The following is a 20,296-nucleotide window of genomic DNA, read 5'->3' as shown; positions in this document are numbered from 1 at the left end:
TAGAAGTTAAGCACGAAAGAGTAAATCATCTACTTATGTGTGAACGTATTATAACAGGAAGTTAACCACAAGGTTTGTGGCCACATACTGCTTTCGCCATTAGGCGCCACCATCCTTTCTTCCCACAATGCACCGGTGCCTCAGTTAAGCACCACATTTGGAACCTATACGTTCACCAGAGCAGCATCAGTTCCCCTTTTTTCAACGCCCCCTGAATTTACTTCATAAACTGCTAGAACAAAAACAACAATGGCCTCAGGCGCCTCAAACATTATATCAAAATAAGGTACAAATATTCTTTATAGCGTTGGGTTCATATTGGCTGAAACCACATTCCTGACAGAACTTTTCTCAACGCAAGGGAGCCGGCATGTTTGGGCTACACCCTAAAGTCTATAAATAACGATCCACCCTAATATTAACCGCGCCAACCATTTTTCGCCACTGCAGTATTAGGCCCGTTAACAGCTTTTCCCGCTGTAGTAAAAAATTAAATCTTTACTCAAAGTTCGTTCGGCGGGCTAAATTTCTTTCGCACGAAAACATCATTTATCATTTGTGTGTGAGCCTGTGATCAGAAAGGACATTTTAGCCATTAGGAATCCAACTAGAACCTAGGCAATATATGCGGTATACCCATACACATATGCACGTACCTTTTCGAGCTCTCTGTACGAGAGCACAAAATAGCCATAGCAATACTCAGAGAACCCTATAAATACGGAAATGGCAACGCTTGGGTCTCCGACACAACGAGCAAATCACGGATCACGAACTTAAACACAACTCGCGGCTTTGTACGGGCTCGTGTGGAAAATATGTTTGTTTACAGCTGTTATCTTATACCCAGCTTAACTCTGGCTGAAGCCCCCGAACCACCCCTGGAGGAAAAGCCCTCTCAGAAGCGTTCGCTATGCTTGACATAGCGCTAATGAGTAGCACGAAATGGTTCCTTAGCCTGTATTACACTTGTAGTGATCATTTTGCAATACTTTGCGTCTTAAGCAAACATGAAGTCACCTAACTCTTACGATTTGAGATATCGAGTTGGAACTTTAGAGCCTGAAGTGTTCAAGATAATGATGGCGAACTTTACGCCCACTGAAAATGCTGCTCAAAAGACAAATCAAGTCATGAAGCAACTGATGCAACATGTGACGCAGCTGTGAGTAAAATAAGGCCTAATAAATAACACAGAACACACCAGCGGTCAAGAGGCACGCCCAGTTTTGAAAGGAACAGCCACATTTTCAAACAAAAAAGTAAAACGCTAAAAAATGCAATTACGAGCAACAAACGACTATATGCCATAACCGCCTGGGTCGAAGCAACAAACTGCAGCTCATACATGAAAGGCATTACATCGTGACCTCAGGATGTACTGCGCATTCCGCACAGTATAGGAGGATGCTGTATTAGTCCTCGCGGGTATGGTACCGGCTAAGCTGACCGCTTTCGAATTCGCCGAAATAAAAAACACCGCATGGATCCAGCACAGCTGACTAACCGAAAGACTGAACGGGAGCGAAGCATCTGTGCGTGGCAGAAGGAACTCCATGGGTGGACGATGGACATATCAACTGATTCCGAATATCTCCAAATGGAGAAATCGAAAATATGGACAGATAGACTTCTACCTGACCTAAGTACTTAGTTGTTGTTGTTGTAGAAGTAAGAGAAGCCCCGTCAGTGTAGAGTATATCATCGATCGTCTTCGTCAGGTTCATCTAAAGGTAGGAACAGGAAACATGCCGTTTCGACAGGCTGGGTTCAGAGGGAGAGGAGTGTTAGATGAGTGGGTTAGTGTCGTGCGGGCTACTTTCACATGCCCTACATGTGTTTGGTATGTCAGGGTCGATTCTAAATAAGTAGGAGTTTAACCTGCTACAGTATCCAGAACGTAGTTGGGCCAGTGTTACACGAGTCTCACGGGGAAGCTGGAGCTCTTCGTCTGTAATAGGTGGTGGTTGGACTCCGATTACGGCATTCACAGGACGGGAGTTCATGAAGGTGGTGACGGTCTCCTGGTGGATGTTGTTTATTGACTGTCTAAATACTGTCCGGTCCAGTAGATTTCTGTCAGTTTTGTCCTGAATTTCGTCACCGTAGTCTAAGAGGTGTCTCCTGACGTGCCTAGGAGGCGGTTCAGGCTCAAGCAGGTGTCGGCAGGGGTGAAACCTGCGGTAACATCCCAGCAGGAACTGCTTGCTCAGCAGTTTGTTGTGCTTCGCTACTGGGAGCTTTTGTGCCTCGTTATGTAGATGTTGAATAGCAGACATCAGGAGGCATCTGGTCGCTGTCCGAATGGCGGTATTTTGACATGTTTGTAGCTTTGTCCACTGCGAATCACTAGTTCCAGGCGAGCAGACAGGCGCAGCATAGTTTAGAACCGGCCGGCCAATTGCCTTAAATGTCGAAAGCAACAGTTCTTTGTCTTTGCCCCAAGTCCTGCCGGCCAGCGATTTGAGGACCTTCTTGCGATTTTGGGCTCTAGTGGCAATTGCGGTTGTGTGCGCTGAGAAGGAGAGCAAGCTGTCAAAGGTTACACCCAAGATTTTGGGGTTATTTACCGTCGGAATTGGTGCGTCGTCGACTTTTACCTTAAGGGACAGCTTGACCTCCTTTGTCCAGGTGGTAAAGAGGGTCGCCGTGGACCTGGTGGGGGAAAGTTCCAGATTTCTCGCAGGGAAAAAGCGAAAAAAGTCGGTGACGCAGTTGTCCACTTTGGAGCACAGGCCATCAATGTCATTGCCCGACGCCATTATCGTGCAGTCGTCTTCATGTCAACCACTACTAGGACAGTCCTCTCGCAGACGCGGTTTTGGTTAAGCCCGCGGTTTATCTGGGCGTTTATGACGGAGAGTGCAGTGGTGGTGCTATGCACTCGACGGAAACCATGCCGATGTGGTGCTGAGGCCAGACGTTTCGTAAAGAGTGGGAGTAGGAGGGCTTCAACTGTCTTCCCTACTGGGGAGAGTTATCGGGCGATAAGATTCCCCTTGGTTGGCGGGTCTCCCAGGTTCAGTAGTGGGACCACTCTCCCTAATTTCCACTTGTCAGGGATGATGAGAGTGGCCAAGGACAGGTTGAAGACCCTCGTGAGAAATCCTACTCCCAAAGGCCCCAGGTGCTTCAGCATCAGAGTGTTCAGTCCGTCGGGGCCAATGGCTTTAGATGATTTTGCTTCGTTGATGCCCCCCTGAACCTCACGGCTGGAGAGAGTAAGTGGCGCACTGTAGTTCGTCAGTTTGTGCAGCCTTCTGGTAGCACGACGTTTGGTTCTGTCGACCGGAGGATGCAGTGTAAAAAGTCGTCTAAAATAGCTCGCGCATCTCTTCGGGTCCGACGAAGTACAACCGTTAAAGGTGATTGCCATCTTGTCATTGTGCTTCGTCGAATTCGACAGAGACCTTACGGTGGACCAGAGCTTACTCACCCCAGTGGTGAAATTGCACGTCTTCAGATGCTCAGCCCGGTCCGGTTATGTTGGTCTACCAGTTGCGGATCTCCAAATTGAGATCCCTTATGCGGGTATTCCAGGGATCGACCTGGCGTAGGTGGTCACGCTCGTTTGCTAAACTGGCCGCTTCAGCTGGGAAATCGCGACAGATGTCCTTGAGCCTTCCAGCGGGGATGGAGCGAGCCGCAGCAGCTGTGAGCACCTTGCGGAATGCGCGTTTGCCTGTCCGCACATCAGTAGGGATGGAAAGAGCGGCGAAGAACTATGCGGTGAATTCCGCGAAGCCGGCCTAATTAGCTTTGTTAAAGTTAATATAGGATCGGTGATTCGCGGGAACGAAGTCGGCAGATCTCTCAATCGAGATGATAATGAGCAAGTGGTCTGATGCAAGCGATAGCATAGGTCGCTAGGTTATGCTATTTATCAGACCAGCGCTTGCAATTGTTATGTGAGGCGAGCTGCTGCAATTGTCCACTACCCTGGTGGGAGCGTCGTCTTTCACAGTGCTGAATGTCGAATCGCCTATCTGCTCTGCCAGTAGCTGTCCCCTACGATCATTTGGCAGGCTTGAATGCCAAAGATCGTGATGCGCATTAAAGTCACCTACGACCAATCGGTTTTCACCTCTGATGAGCGTATATGTCAGGGTGATATCCTGCCGGGCAGCGGGTGATAACCTGCCGGCAGGAGCTCGGCATCGCTTGACCGGACAGCTATACCTTGACATTCTAAAGTGCTGTCTCTGCGGTCGATGCCTTCGTCAATGAGACGATACTGCACTGTGTGATGGACTATAAACGCTAGACCACCACCATTGTCTCGCTCGCGATCATGCCTGTGCACGTTATAGCCATCCCGGGTGATTAGGGAGGACCTAGCGTGCAGCTTGGTTTCTTGGACCGCAGCTATTGGGATACTGTGTCGCTTCATAAAGTCAAGTATCTCGTCGATCTTACTCGTGAGTCCGTTGCAGTTGTATTGTAGAAGCTTAAAGCTTCTATGTAAGGCTGTCGTAACACGGGGAGTGAGGGACGCGTGTGGTTGCCTAGGTTGGACCTGCTGTGGATTCCGCTGTAGTTGTTGCGGCCTGATGGTGGTGGGCGGCTGCGCCACGATGGGCGGTTGTGGGTGCAGAGCTCTGCAGCAGGGGGCGACGTAGTCAGTTATCCACTCACGGGTGGCACGCAGGCCGGAACGTCTCCGAAAGTGACACCAGCCATTGCAAGAATTGCATTTGACTGATACCAGGTTCCGAGGTATTCTGGTCTGACACACGGAGCAGACTGTGCGCGGGACCAAGAGTTGCTGGTTTGTCCCCTCACTGGGATTGGAGTTGGAGGGAAGAGGATCGGGTGTTTTGGGGGAGTTGTGTTGCTCCAATAGGCTCCTTTTCGTTGAGGAATGGGTTGTGGAGGCGGATGGATATATAATACTTGATTGACTCAAAACAAGAGTGGACCGCAATGCTTAACGGTTGTCCCGCGGGAGGGAAACGGGGCTGGGGTGGCTTTTTAGTGGGTGAGTCGAAAGACAAGACTCACACTTTTCGGCTTTCACTGCTTTTTTCCACCTCCATAAAAAAAATACTATATACAGTATGTATACTATGTATCATATATGTACACACACCCGTACAAGAACCGTGACCGATCAAAAGATGGTCACTGTTGACTGAGATATTCGGCAGTGCTCAAAGCGAAATTTCCATCATCTTCTTAAAAATTGTTACATCTTCCTCAAAGTTTTGGATTTTGTCCACCAATTAAACATATAAGTGTACTCCACAATGAAGTCAATGTTCACGACACATGAAAAACCACAGTTAATGCAACTTGAGTCACAGTTGAGTTATGAAACTTAAGGTAAATAAACATCATATTTAAACGAAAATCGAATGATTGAATTTTTCGCTTTATTTTCTTATCATTTCGTATATAATAATCTCATATTTTTACTATTATTCGAAATCTTGCAGCGTGGTACTGCACTGCATTAATAATGGAAATGAGGCAATCATAAAGTTGTAGTTACTACTACTTGTCTACTAATGGCACGTGTTTGCTTTTAAGCTGCACAAAAAAATTATCTATTTTGTGTTTTAGAAATATTGGTTTCACTCTGTCATACACAATTTTTTAATCGAAAAAAATAGCCGTATTGTCTTTTTTGCACTTATTTATATGCAAAACAAAAATATTGAGCATTTGTTTATGTATTAGTAAAAAAAAAACAGTTTCCATAATCCAATTCTTGTGGGGATGTACACAAATTTCCAAACAAAGTGTTGACGCATCATGAGTTACATCAATGTTTGTGGCACTACCAATGAGCAAACAATAAACGAAAGTTATAATACGAACTTGCTTTTCGACGAATGAAGTACATGATTTGGTTAAAATACATACAAAATAGTCACGCCACTCGGAAATTTAAACGATCTCAAATCTCAACATGAACAGAACTAAAAAAAATCGAAACTGTACCACCGAGAAAAGAGAAACCAGTGTCAAAAGTGCAGTTTGCAAAGCCCTAGTAAACAAACCAATTCCACTTTCCCTTAGGTTCAACACAAATCCATCAAGATCAATGCTTTAGTTACCGCTCCACCATATTCGGCGAAGTATACAGTTCCAATCCAACACAATCCCTCCCTTCATTCTTAACTTGAACCGAACGAAATCATAAAAACAATTTCTCTAAATACCTATACCTTAGCTCCGCATTCTTGGCCCGAACCCTTTTGAATATGAGCCAAATCAGATTCTAAATGCAAGTTTTAGAGATATATCAGCACCTTAGCGAGCAGGTTAATAGCCTTAGAAATACTCCACCACCACGAGTCTTTTAAATTTACGATTTAACACATGACTAGTTGTGTACTTTTAATAACCATATACTTCATTATATAGTAGCAAGAAGCCGCTTGCATTGCGTTGCCTCTTCCTATCCATTTTTATACCAGGATTTAAAATGCTGTAGTAAAATTAGTAAAAGCATTAAAAATTCAGAATTGCTGTACTTCCATGTGCGATGCGCTTACAGTGAAAAAATTATGCTTGGCTTCGACTTTGTAAATAAAACAACGACAGCACCAGCCCAAGCATTGCTTTGCAGCACGAACAGTACAGTGAACACAACGAATAGCAGAAGCAAGGCTGCACCACATTTTGAAAAGAAAACAGCAGAAGCACACGACGTCTGCATCTTACACCTAACCGAGGCACAATAACGTTCTGGATACATGATTTGACATCCGACATACTTTACATATGCCCAGCATGTGAAGGCACTCCACACGACACTAACCATATGCAAAGCAAGTAGCTGCAAGTGATTTTTAACATTAAAATTAAATGAATATTTCGCCCATGGTTATGTAAACAATATAGAGGTAATGTCGAATTTAAAATATATATATATACATATATGAAAAAATTTAAACAGCTTTATTAGAATTTGTATCAATAATGGTGAACTGAATATTTTTTTAGATCGATTTCCACAGTTTGGACCCAAGAATGACAGAATATAAGATGATTTCAGTATAGCAAATAAACAAACAAAAATAAGAGAAAGAATGAACCAAAATTAGTGGACAAAGAATAACCAATCGTGCACGCAAACGGTTGCGTATTTTTTGAGCTGATGATGCTCAATTGTCAAATTCGTCAAAAATAAAGTAGCAGGTTTCGGAAGCCCCCCAACTCCAAACAATATAGTTGAATAAGCTTTGTCCTTGAGCCGTAGGCGCTGGCTGCATGTTTTTGAAATAATTGTACATTGTGACCCAGAGTATAACAAAGTTCGACATACATATACAATGTGAACGATATGAAATGTTATCAACTTCACACTGCTTGTATCTGTAAAATAGCTCATGACATCAACGTCAAAATAATGACAGTTTAATACATTGTTTATAAGCCATCAAAAGCATTTTCGCCTCAGTTTTGTTGAATTTTTTTTTTCTGTGATAATAAAATATTTGTGTATCGCACTATTAAACGTTACAATGATACTGGTAGCATTGCAAAACGGTATGGAGGTGGACCAAAAAAAGCCGCAACAACGCCAGAAATGGTTCGGAAAGTGAAGGCTCGACTTGAACGAAATCCACGTCGAAGTGGAAGAAAAATGGCCTTCGACGCATATTGAAAAATGAGCTCAAGGTCAAGACTTACAAGTTCAAAAAGCACACGATCTTTCACCGCAGCAAAAAAAAAAGTTCGGTGCGAAAGAGCAAAGGCGTTGTTGCGTGAACGTGGCGAATTTCCTAACATTGGGTTTTCTGATGGAAAAAATGTCCCAATTGAGCAGTTCATAAACACTCAAAACGATCGTGGTTACTTGACCGAACTCTCATACGAGAATTTGAGCCTACGTATGGCCAGTCGAAGCAATTTCCCATCGCAAGTAATGGTTTGGGCCACTGTAACCGCTGATGGACGCTCTCCAATCGTTTTTATGGAGCCTGGTGTCAAAGTGAATGCGACTTATTATGGGGAAAATGTTTTAGAAGCTGCTTCAGAGCCGTGGACACGCAAACATTTCGGTCGTAGACCATGGACGTTCCAACAGGACTCGGCACCGTCTCATAAAGCTCGTGTGAACCAAGAATGGTAACACTTTATATCGTTCACCCAGTATATGCGGTGCTGTATTTATTCCGCGACTGCTCTCTATCTACTGTTCTCAACTTAAACAGCTGAATAGGCAGGTAGCGCAAAAAGCTTTAGCAACTGTTTTACTACGGTCCTAGCCACGTTTCGTTACTGGTTGTTGTTTAGAGCAATAGTCACAACCAATCGTAGGAGCTATATGTAGTCCGAGTAGAGGCAAAAAGCTTGTAGTCGGCTGGAGCACTACTACCGGAATTCTTCATGTGAGCTCCGTCTACCTCCCCTGATCTCCTTCTGATGCTCTGCTGCTACTACCAGAGCTGCTATGCACGGCTATGCTATCATTCATTTTTGCTTTGTTAAATGAATTATTTATGAATTTCTGCGGTGCTACATTGAAAAAATAAACGACAAATTATATAGGGTAGGTTGTAGGTATGGTTGAAGACAACTCAAAATTATGTTTTTCTAGTTCCTGGGCACTGCAACTTCTTATGTTAAAAAATACATGTAAGAATGAATAATCCACTGATGGCCATTTTTTTTTTTTAATGATTTATTTATTTATATAAGCCCATAATTTGCAATATGGCAGTGTATCCTATTCTATACCATATCATCATCCGTACATTTATATGTACATATATATACGCAAACGAAGACATTTCCTCTTTAGAGTTTTACTTCAACTTTTTTTTTGTTTTGTTTTAATTTCGGGTATGACTTTACAATAGAAGGTATTAAATATTGAGCAAGCAGCAATAATGTGTCGACGCAAATAAGCTGCATATATCTGGGAATATGTAATTTGATTAATATATGCTTTTAACAATGGCTGTTTTTGAAATGCCTCTATAAAGAACAAGCGCTCTACTCACCGTCACTGTTATGTAATTCCATTGCATTTCTAAACATCCCGCTTGCAAGTAAGCATTGAAAAATTACACAAATCGCATTTTGTTTTACACGGTATAATGCGATTTTTAGATTACTTTGGAATTTAAATAAAAATGTGATATTCGAACAATTTGTACTAATTTTTTTCTTTTGCACATGATATAAAAACCAAAATCTAGATAAGGGTCGTTCCGATATTGCTGGGCATATTATACTGAGTTTAATTACATTGCATGATGCTCGCACCCACATCAAGTGTCAGCATATGCGCCGCCATTTCTGGAAAATCGTCATAAGATGCTTGTAATGCGATTTATAAAAACTTATAATACAATCTGATAAGAGATGAGCTCCGGCAGACAGCCTGTCATACACACAAAATTAAAATCGCTTGTTATTTTAAAATCACAAAGAGAAGCTTTAATTTTATATACATGGATTGATGATACTAATTTGAATAGTAAACAACCCTAACTACTCTGTGCAGAAACTACAAACTGTTTTCATATAATTAAGCTCTATTTTTATTATTACCAAGACTAATCCGAATGTTGTCTGCATGATGACTTAATGAAAAGCCAAGCTATGTTTTTAAGGTGAAAGAAATTTTACGGCAACGAGCATAAAAATAATCAAGTAGATAGTAATACAAATTTTAAAGCGGTTTGACCAAATAAAAGCTATCTTCATGTCGCGAAATATAAAGCAAATTATGAAATCTAAAAATTTAGTCAATTATGTAAACAAACATACGCATATTTTTAAACTGATATGACGTTCACACCGCACCACAAACTCAAGTTTAAGGTTTTGTGTTTATGAACAACTGTCTAGCGTTCACACAGGAGTGAGCAAGAACTCAAAGTTTAATTTGCCTTTGGTGTGTTTGTTTTCCATTTTCCTTATTTTCTTATATGTATATATAAATGCTTACATGTACATAATCGTATATGAGAATGTACTATCAGAACAGTTAACAGTGCAGCCAAATTTTTCAACAGTAAGGCCAAACTCTTTTTAGTAAAATCGACAAAAACAAAATTAAAGTGGTGTTTTTGGCAATTTAAAGGAACATTATTTTTAATGTAAATTCCCTGTTTATGAGTAGAGTTTACCGTTAAACTCCGAAATGGCCCATAATTACGAGTTAATGGCGGAATGTGATCATATTATAACTGTGTGATGTTAATTATTAGTATTGAAACTATTTTAAACACTAGAAATAAGAATATTTAAGCGTTACATAAGCACGCACTGTGTATAGTTCAATGTTGCTACTGCAATTAATGATATGTTAAGAGCCGCTAAGGAAACCCAAACATTGATGGTACCCCTTCACTCCGGTCCCTCATATATTATAATTTTGTAAAACAAATGAAATTTTCTTCTATGACTACACAGTTAATGCTTACACTTATTACATAAAGTGAAATGCACACATACCTTTTCAATACTACGACGATACGATGGTACTGGTATCCGATTAGGATTTAATTTAACTTGCTGTATTATATCATTAATCATTTCCACAAATGCAACGGATTGGTTTAGGGATAAAAGATCTTGAGCAATCTGTGAAAATGGTGATAGTTATTTATTTAAAAATTTGGCAAATAATGATAGTAACGGGATATATTGAATCACTCTTACCAGTTTGTTAGCAACTTCGGTGGGATTCACGTCACGTATATCGAATTTGAAAGTTATTGTTTTCGGTTTATTCTCCATATGACAGTTAATTACAGTACCATGATCTATTCCAGTAACGCTTAATTTTGGAGCACGCTCATTACCAATTCGGTTCGATCGTCTAGTCTTTTGAAACCGAGTTCCTTGCTTTTCTTCAGTAAGTAATTGAGTATTATTGTTTGCAGGTGGGTCAGTATATTGGGGACTACCCGTAGCAAGATTAAAAACAACATCATTAGGAACATGCTGCATTGGAGCAAAGGTCGGGGAAGTTTGAGCAGTCGAGGAAGACATTGGCTTTTGCTGCGCTGTAGGAGATTGTACTTGTTGAAATTGAGATAGTTGCTGAGTATGCATTTGTAGTTGCTGTTGTTGAGGGACTGTCGTTTGAGTAACAAACGGTTGAGAAATTTGTTGCTGCTCCAATTGGTTTGGAGTTTGATGCACCATCCTCTGCGGCGGTATTTTCTGTTGCTGAATTACTTGCTGCTGCTTAGTTGCTTGCTGCTGATAAGTACCCTGAGGCAGAGATAACTGTTGAGTATTATTAATTTGCTGCTGATTAAGCCTCTGCTGTTGCATAGCTTGTGATTGATGAGTTGCCTGGTGTTGAAGTGCAACTTGTTGCGGTATAAGCAAATTTTGCTGGGGTAACTGCTGGGACCTTTGTTGTTGCTGGTTAATGTGCTGCTCGATTTGAGCTGTCTGTTGCTGCATTATAGTCTGATGGTTAACTTTTTGACACGTTTGTTGGTATTGTGTAATGGGTTGAACCACTTGCTGTTGTTGGTTTGTTTGCTGTTTCTGTTGTACCAACTGTTGCTGTTTTATTAATTGTTGCGTTATATGCTGTTTCTGTACCAGGTGCTGAATATTTTGTGATTGTGGGGCAGGAACCGACCCAGAATTCGAAACCGATACTGATGGTGTAACTGCGAGTGGTATAGAAATAGTTACTTTTTGATTTATAAGGTTTTGTCCTGAGTTATTTAAGGGAAAATTAGCTTGTGCGGTTGGTGATACAACTTGTAAAGTTGCGATATCTTGTACAGGTGTTGTCTGCGAAATTTTAAAAGATTGCATTTGAGGTTGCTGAATGATATGAACCGCGGTTTGTCTAGTTCCGGAGGAACCCAATGCTTGAGTTGGCAAAATTTGTGAATTCTGTTGTTGGTAATAGCTTTGCTGCAAAACTGAGCGTTGTTCTACTGTCTGCCCCGACGTGGTTTGCGGTTGCTGGAATGCAAGTGAGGACGCATCAGCAGTAGTAGAGTTGTCAATAGAGTTTTCGTGATCAGTTTTCCTGATTCCATCCCCAAAAACAATTGAATCTCCCTCAGTCAATGCGTCGGTTTTAGACTTGAGCTGTTGATTCCATTTACAATTTTCATCTTCTTCTTCTGATTCTCCTTCTTCATCTTCGTCTTCCTCTTCTTCAACATTAGGCGGCAACATTTCTCTTTGATTTTGCAGTGCTAATTTTTCCAACCTCGATTTCTCATTTTGCAACTGTAACTGACTTTGTCGTTGCATTCTTTCCTTCATCAACGAAAAAACTTGTAATTTTAACATTCGGACAACAGCTCGCGAGTCTTCCTCAGTAATAATATTTTCTTTGGTCATGTCCTGACATAATTGGTCACAATCGTCTTTTTTTATATCATATTCGAATTGAATAGCTTCGTCTTCTTTATGTTTGGACGATCGTTTTTTAGGATCGAGAAAGCGAAGTCGAAACTCTATAATGTTATTTTCAGGATTACTTAAGAACGTCTCAGTGGCGGTTGGCTCGACCCGTATACCGATGTCTTCTTCAAAAAACTCGGAGTCAAGAAGGTCCTTACAACTTGGCCTGCACTCCTTTTTAAGCTCAATGCATTTCTCAATTATCTCACGGACTTTAGGATCTTCCACTTTTGCCAGTGCTGCAGGTTTTATACCCGAAATTACTTTCTTATAAATCTGCGCAGGACCCTTACACTCGCTGTATGGATACTCCGACACAGCCATTTCCAACATGCACATACCGAAAGCGTAAACATCTACTGACTCGTCATAGTGTTCTTCGTACATTTCAGGGGCCATGAATTCAGGGGTTCCAATCACTGATTTCGCATGAGACCGATTTTTCAAAGTTGCTAGTCCCAAGTCTCCTATTTTTACACTCCCAGTTGTGCCAGTTATAAATATATTATCACATTTTAGATCACGATGAATAATGGGCAACGGGCGGGTATGAAGAAAATGCAGCCCCTTTAGAATTTGTCTGCACCAAGACTTTAGTACTTTTGGGTTTATCTTCTTAAAACGTTTAAGATATCTGTACGAAAATATATTTCAGGTATTAGAAATAAATGTTATATGTTTATTGCTTACGATTTTAACGTTCCTGATAGCATTAATTCTGTGACTAGAACAATGTTCTTTTTTCGAGAAACTGAATTTTCCCAGTAAGTGTAAAAGCGTACTATATTTGGATGTTGCAATTTCTTTAGCATGTCTGCCTCCTCACGGAACCGCATGCGTTCGCTCTTTTTGACTTGTTTATCCTAATGAATAAGACAAAGCTTAAAAACATATTCTTTTCATTGTTGAAAAGAGTGTGTAAACTACTACGCACCATAACTTTTACATTAGTTAAGTTACTTATATATTCAAATAATCACTTTGTTATATTTCGATAACTAAATAAATGAAATGCTAAACAGATGAAGACCCATTGAAAGCGAACTAAAACTTCTGGTGTACTTTTAAATACGATTTTAGCGCGCATTTATTTATTTATTACGATGGCGAGTGATAGAATTTCGACGAACTGAAATCAACGAGTTCACGTGATTGCTTTTTAAATTTTCCACTTCAAGTTTATTTCTTTTAAATCATCTTTAGGATCGACATTGAATAACATGCATTTGAAGGGAAAGGGAAACTTGTTAATAAACATACAGTTTTGCTCAAAGGTGTATATATACATATGTAAATACAGCACGTCATAGAAGACTGTTTTTATTTTTTTTTTAATAAAGCTTGTTCATGCATACAAACGTCACGTAGAGATACAGTGACAAACTAAAACTTCAGAGCAAAACTGAAACCGTTTTCGAGTTTTAATTTGCTTGAAGTGAAAAAAGCTAAATTCGTTAAACTTCCCGGCCTGGTGAAAGCACGTGATGAATCTACAACCATCCCTGTTTCATGCTGGGTAGCGACGTGTTGTAGCTTTTTATACAAATTACGTTCTTGGTATTAATTTACGATTTTTGATAGAAAAGTGGTTTATAAAATGCAAATTACAAATATTATTAACGCCTATGACTCTCGAACACGTAGAAACCGTCGACTCAAAAAGACCAAGGAATTTTCCGGTGAAATTAAAATAGCTATTCATTGATATTTCTTTTATTATTTTATACTTAATGTACTACTTTTCTCAATCTTAGAAAAAAAATGTAGGCCGATTCTTGAATCGTGTTGAGCACGTTTTGAGAATTCTCCTTTATCACTTTACTGTTGGCCTGGTTCAAATAACCGATAAATGTATCAACGCAGACAAGGAATTATTTTCAAAATATATAACTCTGTTCAATAGGGAATTGCGGAACTTTGTCAAAAGAAGTTTTATCTAAGCTTTATGTTGATCAGATAAATTTTATTGTGTTAAAAAAAAAAAGAGGAGTAAAGATTTGTATTAGGTTTTGTTACCATAAAAATGCATAGACATCGGCATAATAGTTAAAAAAATGATTTATGTCACTCCTGGTGTATAGTAGTATAGTTATGCAATTGATGCATCATGCAATAAATATTTATACCAATAGTTCACACCATGCAACCGCTACTCCAGTTTCAGTATCCAATCCACGGTAAACAGTTTTAAACGAACCACGACCCACTTCCTTGTCGTATTTAAAAAATCGTCCGCAAGGTGACATAGCTACCGGTTCATCATCATCATCCTTATGCGTACTTTTTGTAGTTGTGACTGTTGATTGAGTATGAGTTGTAGTTTTGGATGAACTTGCAGGTATCACTTCGACTGCTGTAGATGTTGTAACGGGGACTGGTACTACATCTTCAAAGCTAGCGCGTCCCGCGCTCTTCAAAGTAGCCTTTTGAATTATACTACTCTCAGCAATATGTTCCTCAATTTTTTCTTCAACTTTGAAACCAACACGCTTTCCGGTAGCCGTTGTTACAATAGTATTTACCTTAAAGATTTGCGGCTCAGCAGGGATTATTTCACCTAAACTAGTTGGCGTAGATATTTTAACATCTGAGTTGCTAGGTCGGCTAGGAGTTCGAAACTGTTTCTCCAAATGTTCAGCTTCACGTGAAAGCATCTCAATATTATCATCATAGTCACGCGGAAATTCCGTTTCAAACTCCAGATAATTGGCATTGATATTTTTAGCAGACTGCTCGACATTTTTTCTGATGAAACGCATTGGATAAAACTTTTGAACCGCTGTACAAATTGGTGGCGTAATAAGAACGGTGTCTGAAGATGACATCAAAATACCCGACGAAGAATTTCTCTCCGACCCGTCTACATTCACTTCCAATTTTTGAGTGATTTTTGTCGATTTTTCTTTACTATCTTCATATGAAATGGTGCCTACGCGACGAATAGCGGAAGCTGATAAAGTCTCATTTGTTTTCTTTGTAACATCCATAACGACCTCTGCTAGGTTTTTAATATCAGTAGTGTAATCTGTTCCTTTGTTATATATGTTGTCAAACTCTTTACCTCTTTGGTTGAAATTAGAATAGGCAAAATTAGTAGATGGCGATTTTGTTTTTATAAGATCGATTGGCAAATGATCTGAAATACCAACAAATTGTTCAGTCCGGCCAGAGCAAGTTTTACGTGTTGAGCTTCCTATGATTGAGATAGATGCCGATGGTAACAATGGCGTAGAGCTTGGTGATGTATTAGAATTTTGTTTAGAAGTAGCACTCAAAAAAGCACCATTTAAATAACTCGATTGCACTGTTGAAGCCAGACGATTTGGACTTTGTGGAATTGAAATTTTCGATTGTCTGTCAAATTGCTTGGCTATATGAGCTTCGGTGTCAGTGCCGCCGCATCCGGTAACTGCTCTTTTGCTGCCGGTTATGTTCTTTCTGTACCCAATACTGCTTGATTTACTAGAATTACGGATTTGAATTTGTTCATTATTTGTATTTAATGAGCTGCCTAAAAAATCCTGTAGAACCCTATTTAAAATATTCTGTTTATTTTCTAAGCGCAGAATAGGTTTATGTGTTTTCCTCCAGCGATGTAAAAAGTGTGATGACGAAGTACTTGATGGTTTTATAGAAACAGTCTCTGAATTCTGTATTAGATGTTGCTGTTGGTGACCGTAACAATGGTAATGGTATGAATATTGCGCTGAATACTGATTTGTATTGTCTACATTTTCAGAGATTTCACTGCAGAATGGGTAGCCACGTTCCTTTTTTAAAGAAGCTTTCAATTGAGAATTCGCTATGTATTGTGATGTTAACAATGGCGTTTTTTTGATTGATTTTCGGATATCGACGTTCTTACTAACACTAGAACCGCTTTCAGTCGTAAAACACCTTGAAATACAAATATAAATTATATAATTACATTTCAATAAATTTTTTATATATTTCAGTACTAGCCATGTTATACATATAAGCTGGTTAATATAAATGTGTAAACTACAGGCGATGTTATACATATAAACTGGTTAATATAAATATTGTACGACCAAAAAAGTTTCGTTCTTTCTTGTTATATATTGTTACTATATTATTTACGTTTAAACAAAATAACAGCTTTGTTAGGAAATAAATACTATACACTGGCATGGTAGCACTGTGCAAATAGAGATGTCCATTTGTTCGAATCTCCTGGCATGAAACAGCCTTTCGGCAGGCAATGTGGTGTATTTCTGCCACGAAAAAGTTCTGCCGTTCGACCAATTTTAGGTGGTCCCTCCATTTGTGGAACAACATCATAACGCACGCCACAAACAGACAACAGAATAAAATAATAGAAACGTAACATGGGCGTCCGCCGTAGCCGAATGGGGTGGTGCGTGACTACCATTCGGAATTCAGAGAGAACGTAGGTTCGAATCTAGGTGAAAGACCAAGTAGAAGAAAAAGCTTTTTCTAATAGCGGTCGCCCCACGGCAGGCATTGGTAAGCCTCCGAGGGTATTTTTGCTATGAAAAAGCTCCTCATAAAAAATATCTGCCGTTCGGAGCCGGCTTTCAACTGTTGGTCGCATTTGTGGAACAACATCAAGACGCACGCCCCAAATAAGAGGAGGAGCTCGGCCAAACACCCAAAAAGGGTGTACGCGCCAATTATATATATATACCATATATAACATACTATGTATATCAAAATGAAAATTAGAACAAATATTACGCAATAAGAGGAGAAAATTATTGTAATAAAGGATTGATTTTTTAGCTTTTATATTTTTAAACGAACAGCGCTTGCAAATCATTGAATTTTATTATAAAAATGCGTGTTCTGTTAAGAAAGTTTAAGATCCACTTTTTTATCGAAAAATTGTGTTCAGCGATGAAGCTCATTTTTGGATCAATAGGTACGTAAATAAGCAGAATTGTCGATTTTCGAGTGAAGATCAGCCAGAAGAATTGCAAGAGCTACCAATGTATCCAGAAAAGGTCACATTTTGGTGCGGTTTGTGGGCTAGAGGTATCATTGGACCGTACTTCTTCAAAGATGCTGCGAATCGTAACGTAACTGTGAATGGTGAGCGCTACCATGAAATGATATCCAACTTTTTTTTGCCCAAAATGCAAGAGTTTGACTTGCATGACATGTGCTTTCAGCAAGAAGGTACCACATGCCACACAGCACGCATAACAAAGGACTTGTTGAGAGGCGAGTTCGGTGAACATTTTATTTCACGTTCGGGACGTGTCAATTGCCCACCCAGATCGTGCGATATAACGCCTTTAGATTTTTTTTGTGGGGCTATGTTAAAGCTCATGCCTATTCAGACAAGCCTGCTTCAATTAATGCATAGGAAGACAACATTAAAGCATTTATATGTGAGATTCCGGCCGAAACATTGGAAAGAGTATGCCAAAATTGGACTAAGCGGATGGACCATTTGACGCGCAGTCGCGGTCAACATTTGCATGAAATAATCTTGAAACATTACATTATATGGACTGTACTATCGATTTAAATAAAAATTTCATGCATTTTTCTGAATTTTACGTGTGTTTTTTTGAAAAACTTTCCCATAGCTCTTAAAAAATAATAATTCTAATATTACTAAAACGCAGACCGAAATTTTTATTTCTCGAAAATTGTGTATGCGGCTAAAAAGTTTTCCCCCGCGGCGTGTTCGAAGCGCTTGAAGTGAAGTAAAAATTAAAAAAAAAATTAAAATTATTTCTAAATATAAATATTTCGTTTAAGGATAGGAGCATTAACCCTTTTTTTTAATTAAAATTAATTTTTATTTACTAATTTATGATCACAAGACCCTTACATATAATATATATATATTTACTTATATTTATTTCAAGTCTTGAAGTACAAAATACTTAAAGACTAACATTAATCTAAATGTAAATCAATCTTAAAACAAACAAATATATAACTAAAGACAGTCTTCCTTATCGTGTCGGTCTCCTTGCCGCGGGGATGAGGCTTAAGTGGTGATTTAACACCATGTTTTGGAGATTAACTTACCACGAACTAAGAGGGCAGCCCCGTATAGAAATTGAGTATCCACCCATTCGTAGAACGGCGGAAATGGTGGCCACCCAAGTAGTATGCGGAAATTACCGTATCGATAACCTGGCAGGTGGTATAAAATGCATTTCATTTCTTTTATGTGGAGGCTAACCAAGGATATATCTGCACGAGGTAACTCACTTTTGGGAAATCCTCTCGTCGAGCAATCGACGGCTCGGGCATAAAACGTGCAGGCCCGAACCCCACATCCCCTTATGACCGGAACTGACACCCACGGTTCCGGAGGAAGCCCACTACTAATGGTGAAAAATGGCACATTAACTAGGTTAGGTTAGGTTAGTATGGTTGCCCAGGGAGTGAGCACACTTGGACGAAGAAGGATTCGTCCTTTGTGATACCTTTGTCAAGGAAGTGAGAAGAGGGGAAGGACCGATGAGGTGCAGGGAGAGGGCGGGGAGAGGTGGTGATGGAAAGGTTAGGAGCATGTGGATTATGAACTGCACATTAACTATGTCAATGGAGAGCCTAATGAATGTGAGCGATACACCGTCGTCGAAACGATACGAAGCAACTGAAAAATTGTGGAGGATGTGGAGATGGCGGACAATTTGTCAGTAGACTCGGATGGATCTCTGGTATCGAGTAAGTATTTGACAAATGTCAAACCTGGTGCCAATTAGGTAAGTGCCGGTAAAAAGACTGAAGTTATTGGAGATTCGAAGACAGGTGTTGGTCTATACGCATAGCAGCTCAAACGGAACAGTAGGCGCAGAAAACAGAAAGCGAAAGCCGAAGCATTAGCTAAGGTAAGTACTCAAGCTCCGTCAACTTCGACACCTGTAATGGAAACGGGAAAGCGCGGCAGAACAGAGGATAACCTCGGTAACGTTGCCCTCTTCCTGTAACGAAACGGGGTCTGTGCCAACGACTGGGAAGAGGAGAAAGGCAAAGAAGAGGAAAGTCGAGGGCCGAAAGTCGGAAATGCCTCGACCCAATCCAAGGCAGATAAGCCTTTACCTGACAAGTCAAAGGCTAAGGGACCTCAAATGTCGAATGACACTCTTCCGTCAACGTCTGGCGAATCATTCGCAGGAGTGGCAGCAAAGGCAATGACGGTAGAGATACATACCGACAAACAAGACGATCTATTGTCCAAAGGGCAACAAGACTATCTTGACAGCTATAGATGCCGTCCTCACCTACATCTAGGGCGAATCCAGTTTCGTGTCTATGATAAGGTGGAGTACTGCAGCGTAGCAAAGCGGCTACGGCTCTCCTGTGCCGAAGGCATGCAAAACTGCATACAAACCCACACATAATACTAACACAAAAACCAATGGTATGTCATAGGCGTATCTGTGGTCCAGGTGCTATATCGTGGGGACAAATACTTCATTGTGAAGGGAGTGTGATACCGCGACCATGCATTATCATGCCAAGTCAAAAGAGCTACGCTCCAGAGATATCGTTGCTGCAAAAATAAAGTACTGGAAGAGTGGCAACCGTGTCAAAGCAATCATAGTTTCGGCCTACCTACACTACGACCTTTTAGAATCCAATAATATGGAGATAATAGTGGGATGTGATGTAAATTCATAGAACATTGTATGGGAAGCAGCAAACGCAACCGCAGAGGTTTCAAGTTACTGGATTTTATCCTGCCATTTGATTTGGTCATTCAAAACACTGGTAACAAACCAACTTTTGTGACCAAAAGGAGGCAGGAGGTGATTGATTTAAGACTTACCAATAGGTCAGTTGGAAATCAAACGAACCGATGGCCAGTTCTGGAAGAGGACTCTCTTTCTGATCATCGTCTTATCGAATTCCGACTGGGAATCGATACTATATCAATACCTTTCGCTAGGAATCCTCGAAATGTGGCCTGGGACAGATAAGATGAGCTTGTAAC

The 20,296-nt window shown here is 40.3% G+C and overlaps 1 protein-coding gene across 13 annotated transcripts in view; it reads right to left on the bottom strand.

Moving 5' to 3' along the window:
- The window catches only part of LOC128869205 (serine/threonine-protein kinase WNK1), a 309,715-nt gene that overhangs the window by 135,951 nt on the left and 153,468 nt on the right, over nucleotides 1–20,296 (bottom strand). For 11 of the 13 annotated variants that reach the window (XR_008455231.1, XR_008455232.1, XR_008455234.1 and 8 more), the window contains exons 4-7: nucleotides 14,478–16,248; nucleotides 13,042–13,214; nucleotides 10,627–12,985; nucleotides 10,420–10,548 (exon numbers count right to left, since the gene is read on the bottom strand). Coding sequence is in view for 8 of the 13 variants with exons in the window: in XM_054111731.1 (XP_053967706.1) it covers nucleotides 10,420–10,548; nucleotides 10,627–12,985; nucleotides 13,042–13,214; nucleotides 14,478–16,248 (4,432 nt within the window). In the remaining 5 variants the exon portion in view is untranslated. Of the gene's footprint in view, nucleotides 1–10,419; nucleotides 10,549–10,626; nucleotides 12,986–13,041; nucleotides 13,215–14,477; nucleotides 16,249–20,296 lie in introns of those variants that run through there. The other 2 variants (XM_054111726.1, XM_054111732.1) reach the window with 2 other exon arrangements.

Source organism: Anastrepha ludens, chromosome X, assembly GCF_028408465.1.
Source record: "Anastrepha ludens isolate Willacy chromosome X, idAnaLude1.1, whole genome shotgun sequence".
Classification (NCBI taxonomy): domain Eukaryota; kingdom Metazoa; phylum Arthropoda; class Insecta; order Diptera; family Tephritidae; genus Anastrepha; species Anastrepha ludens.
Note: the sequence above shows the minus strand (reverse complement) of the source record. Positions and strands in the feature narration are given on the sequence as shown.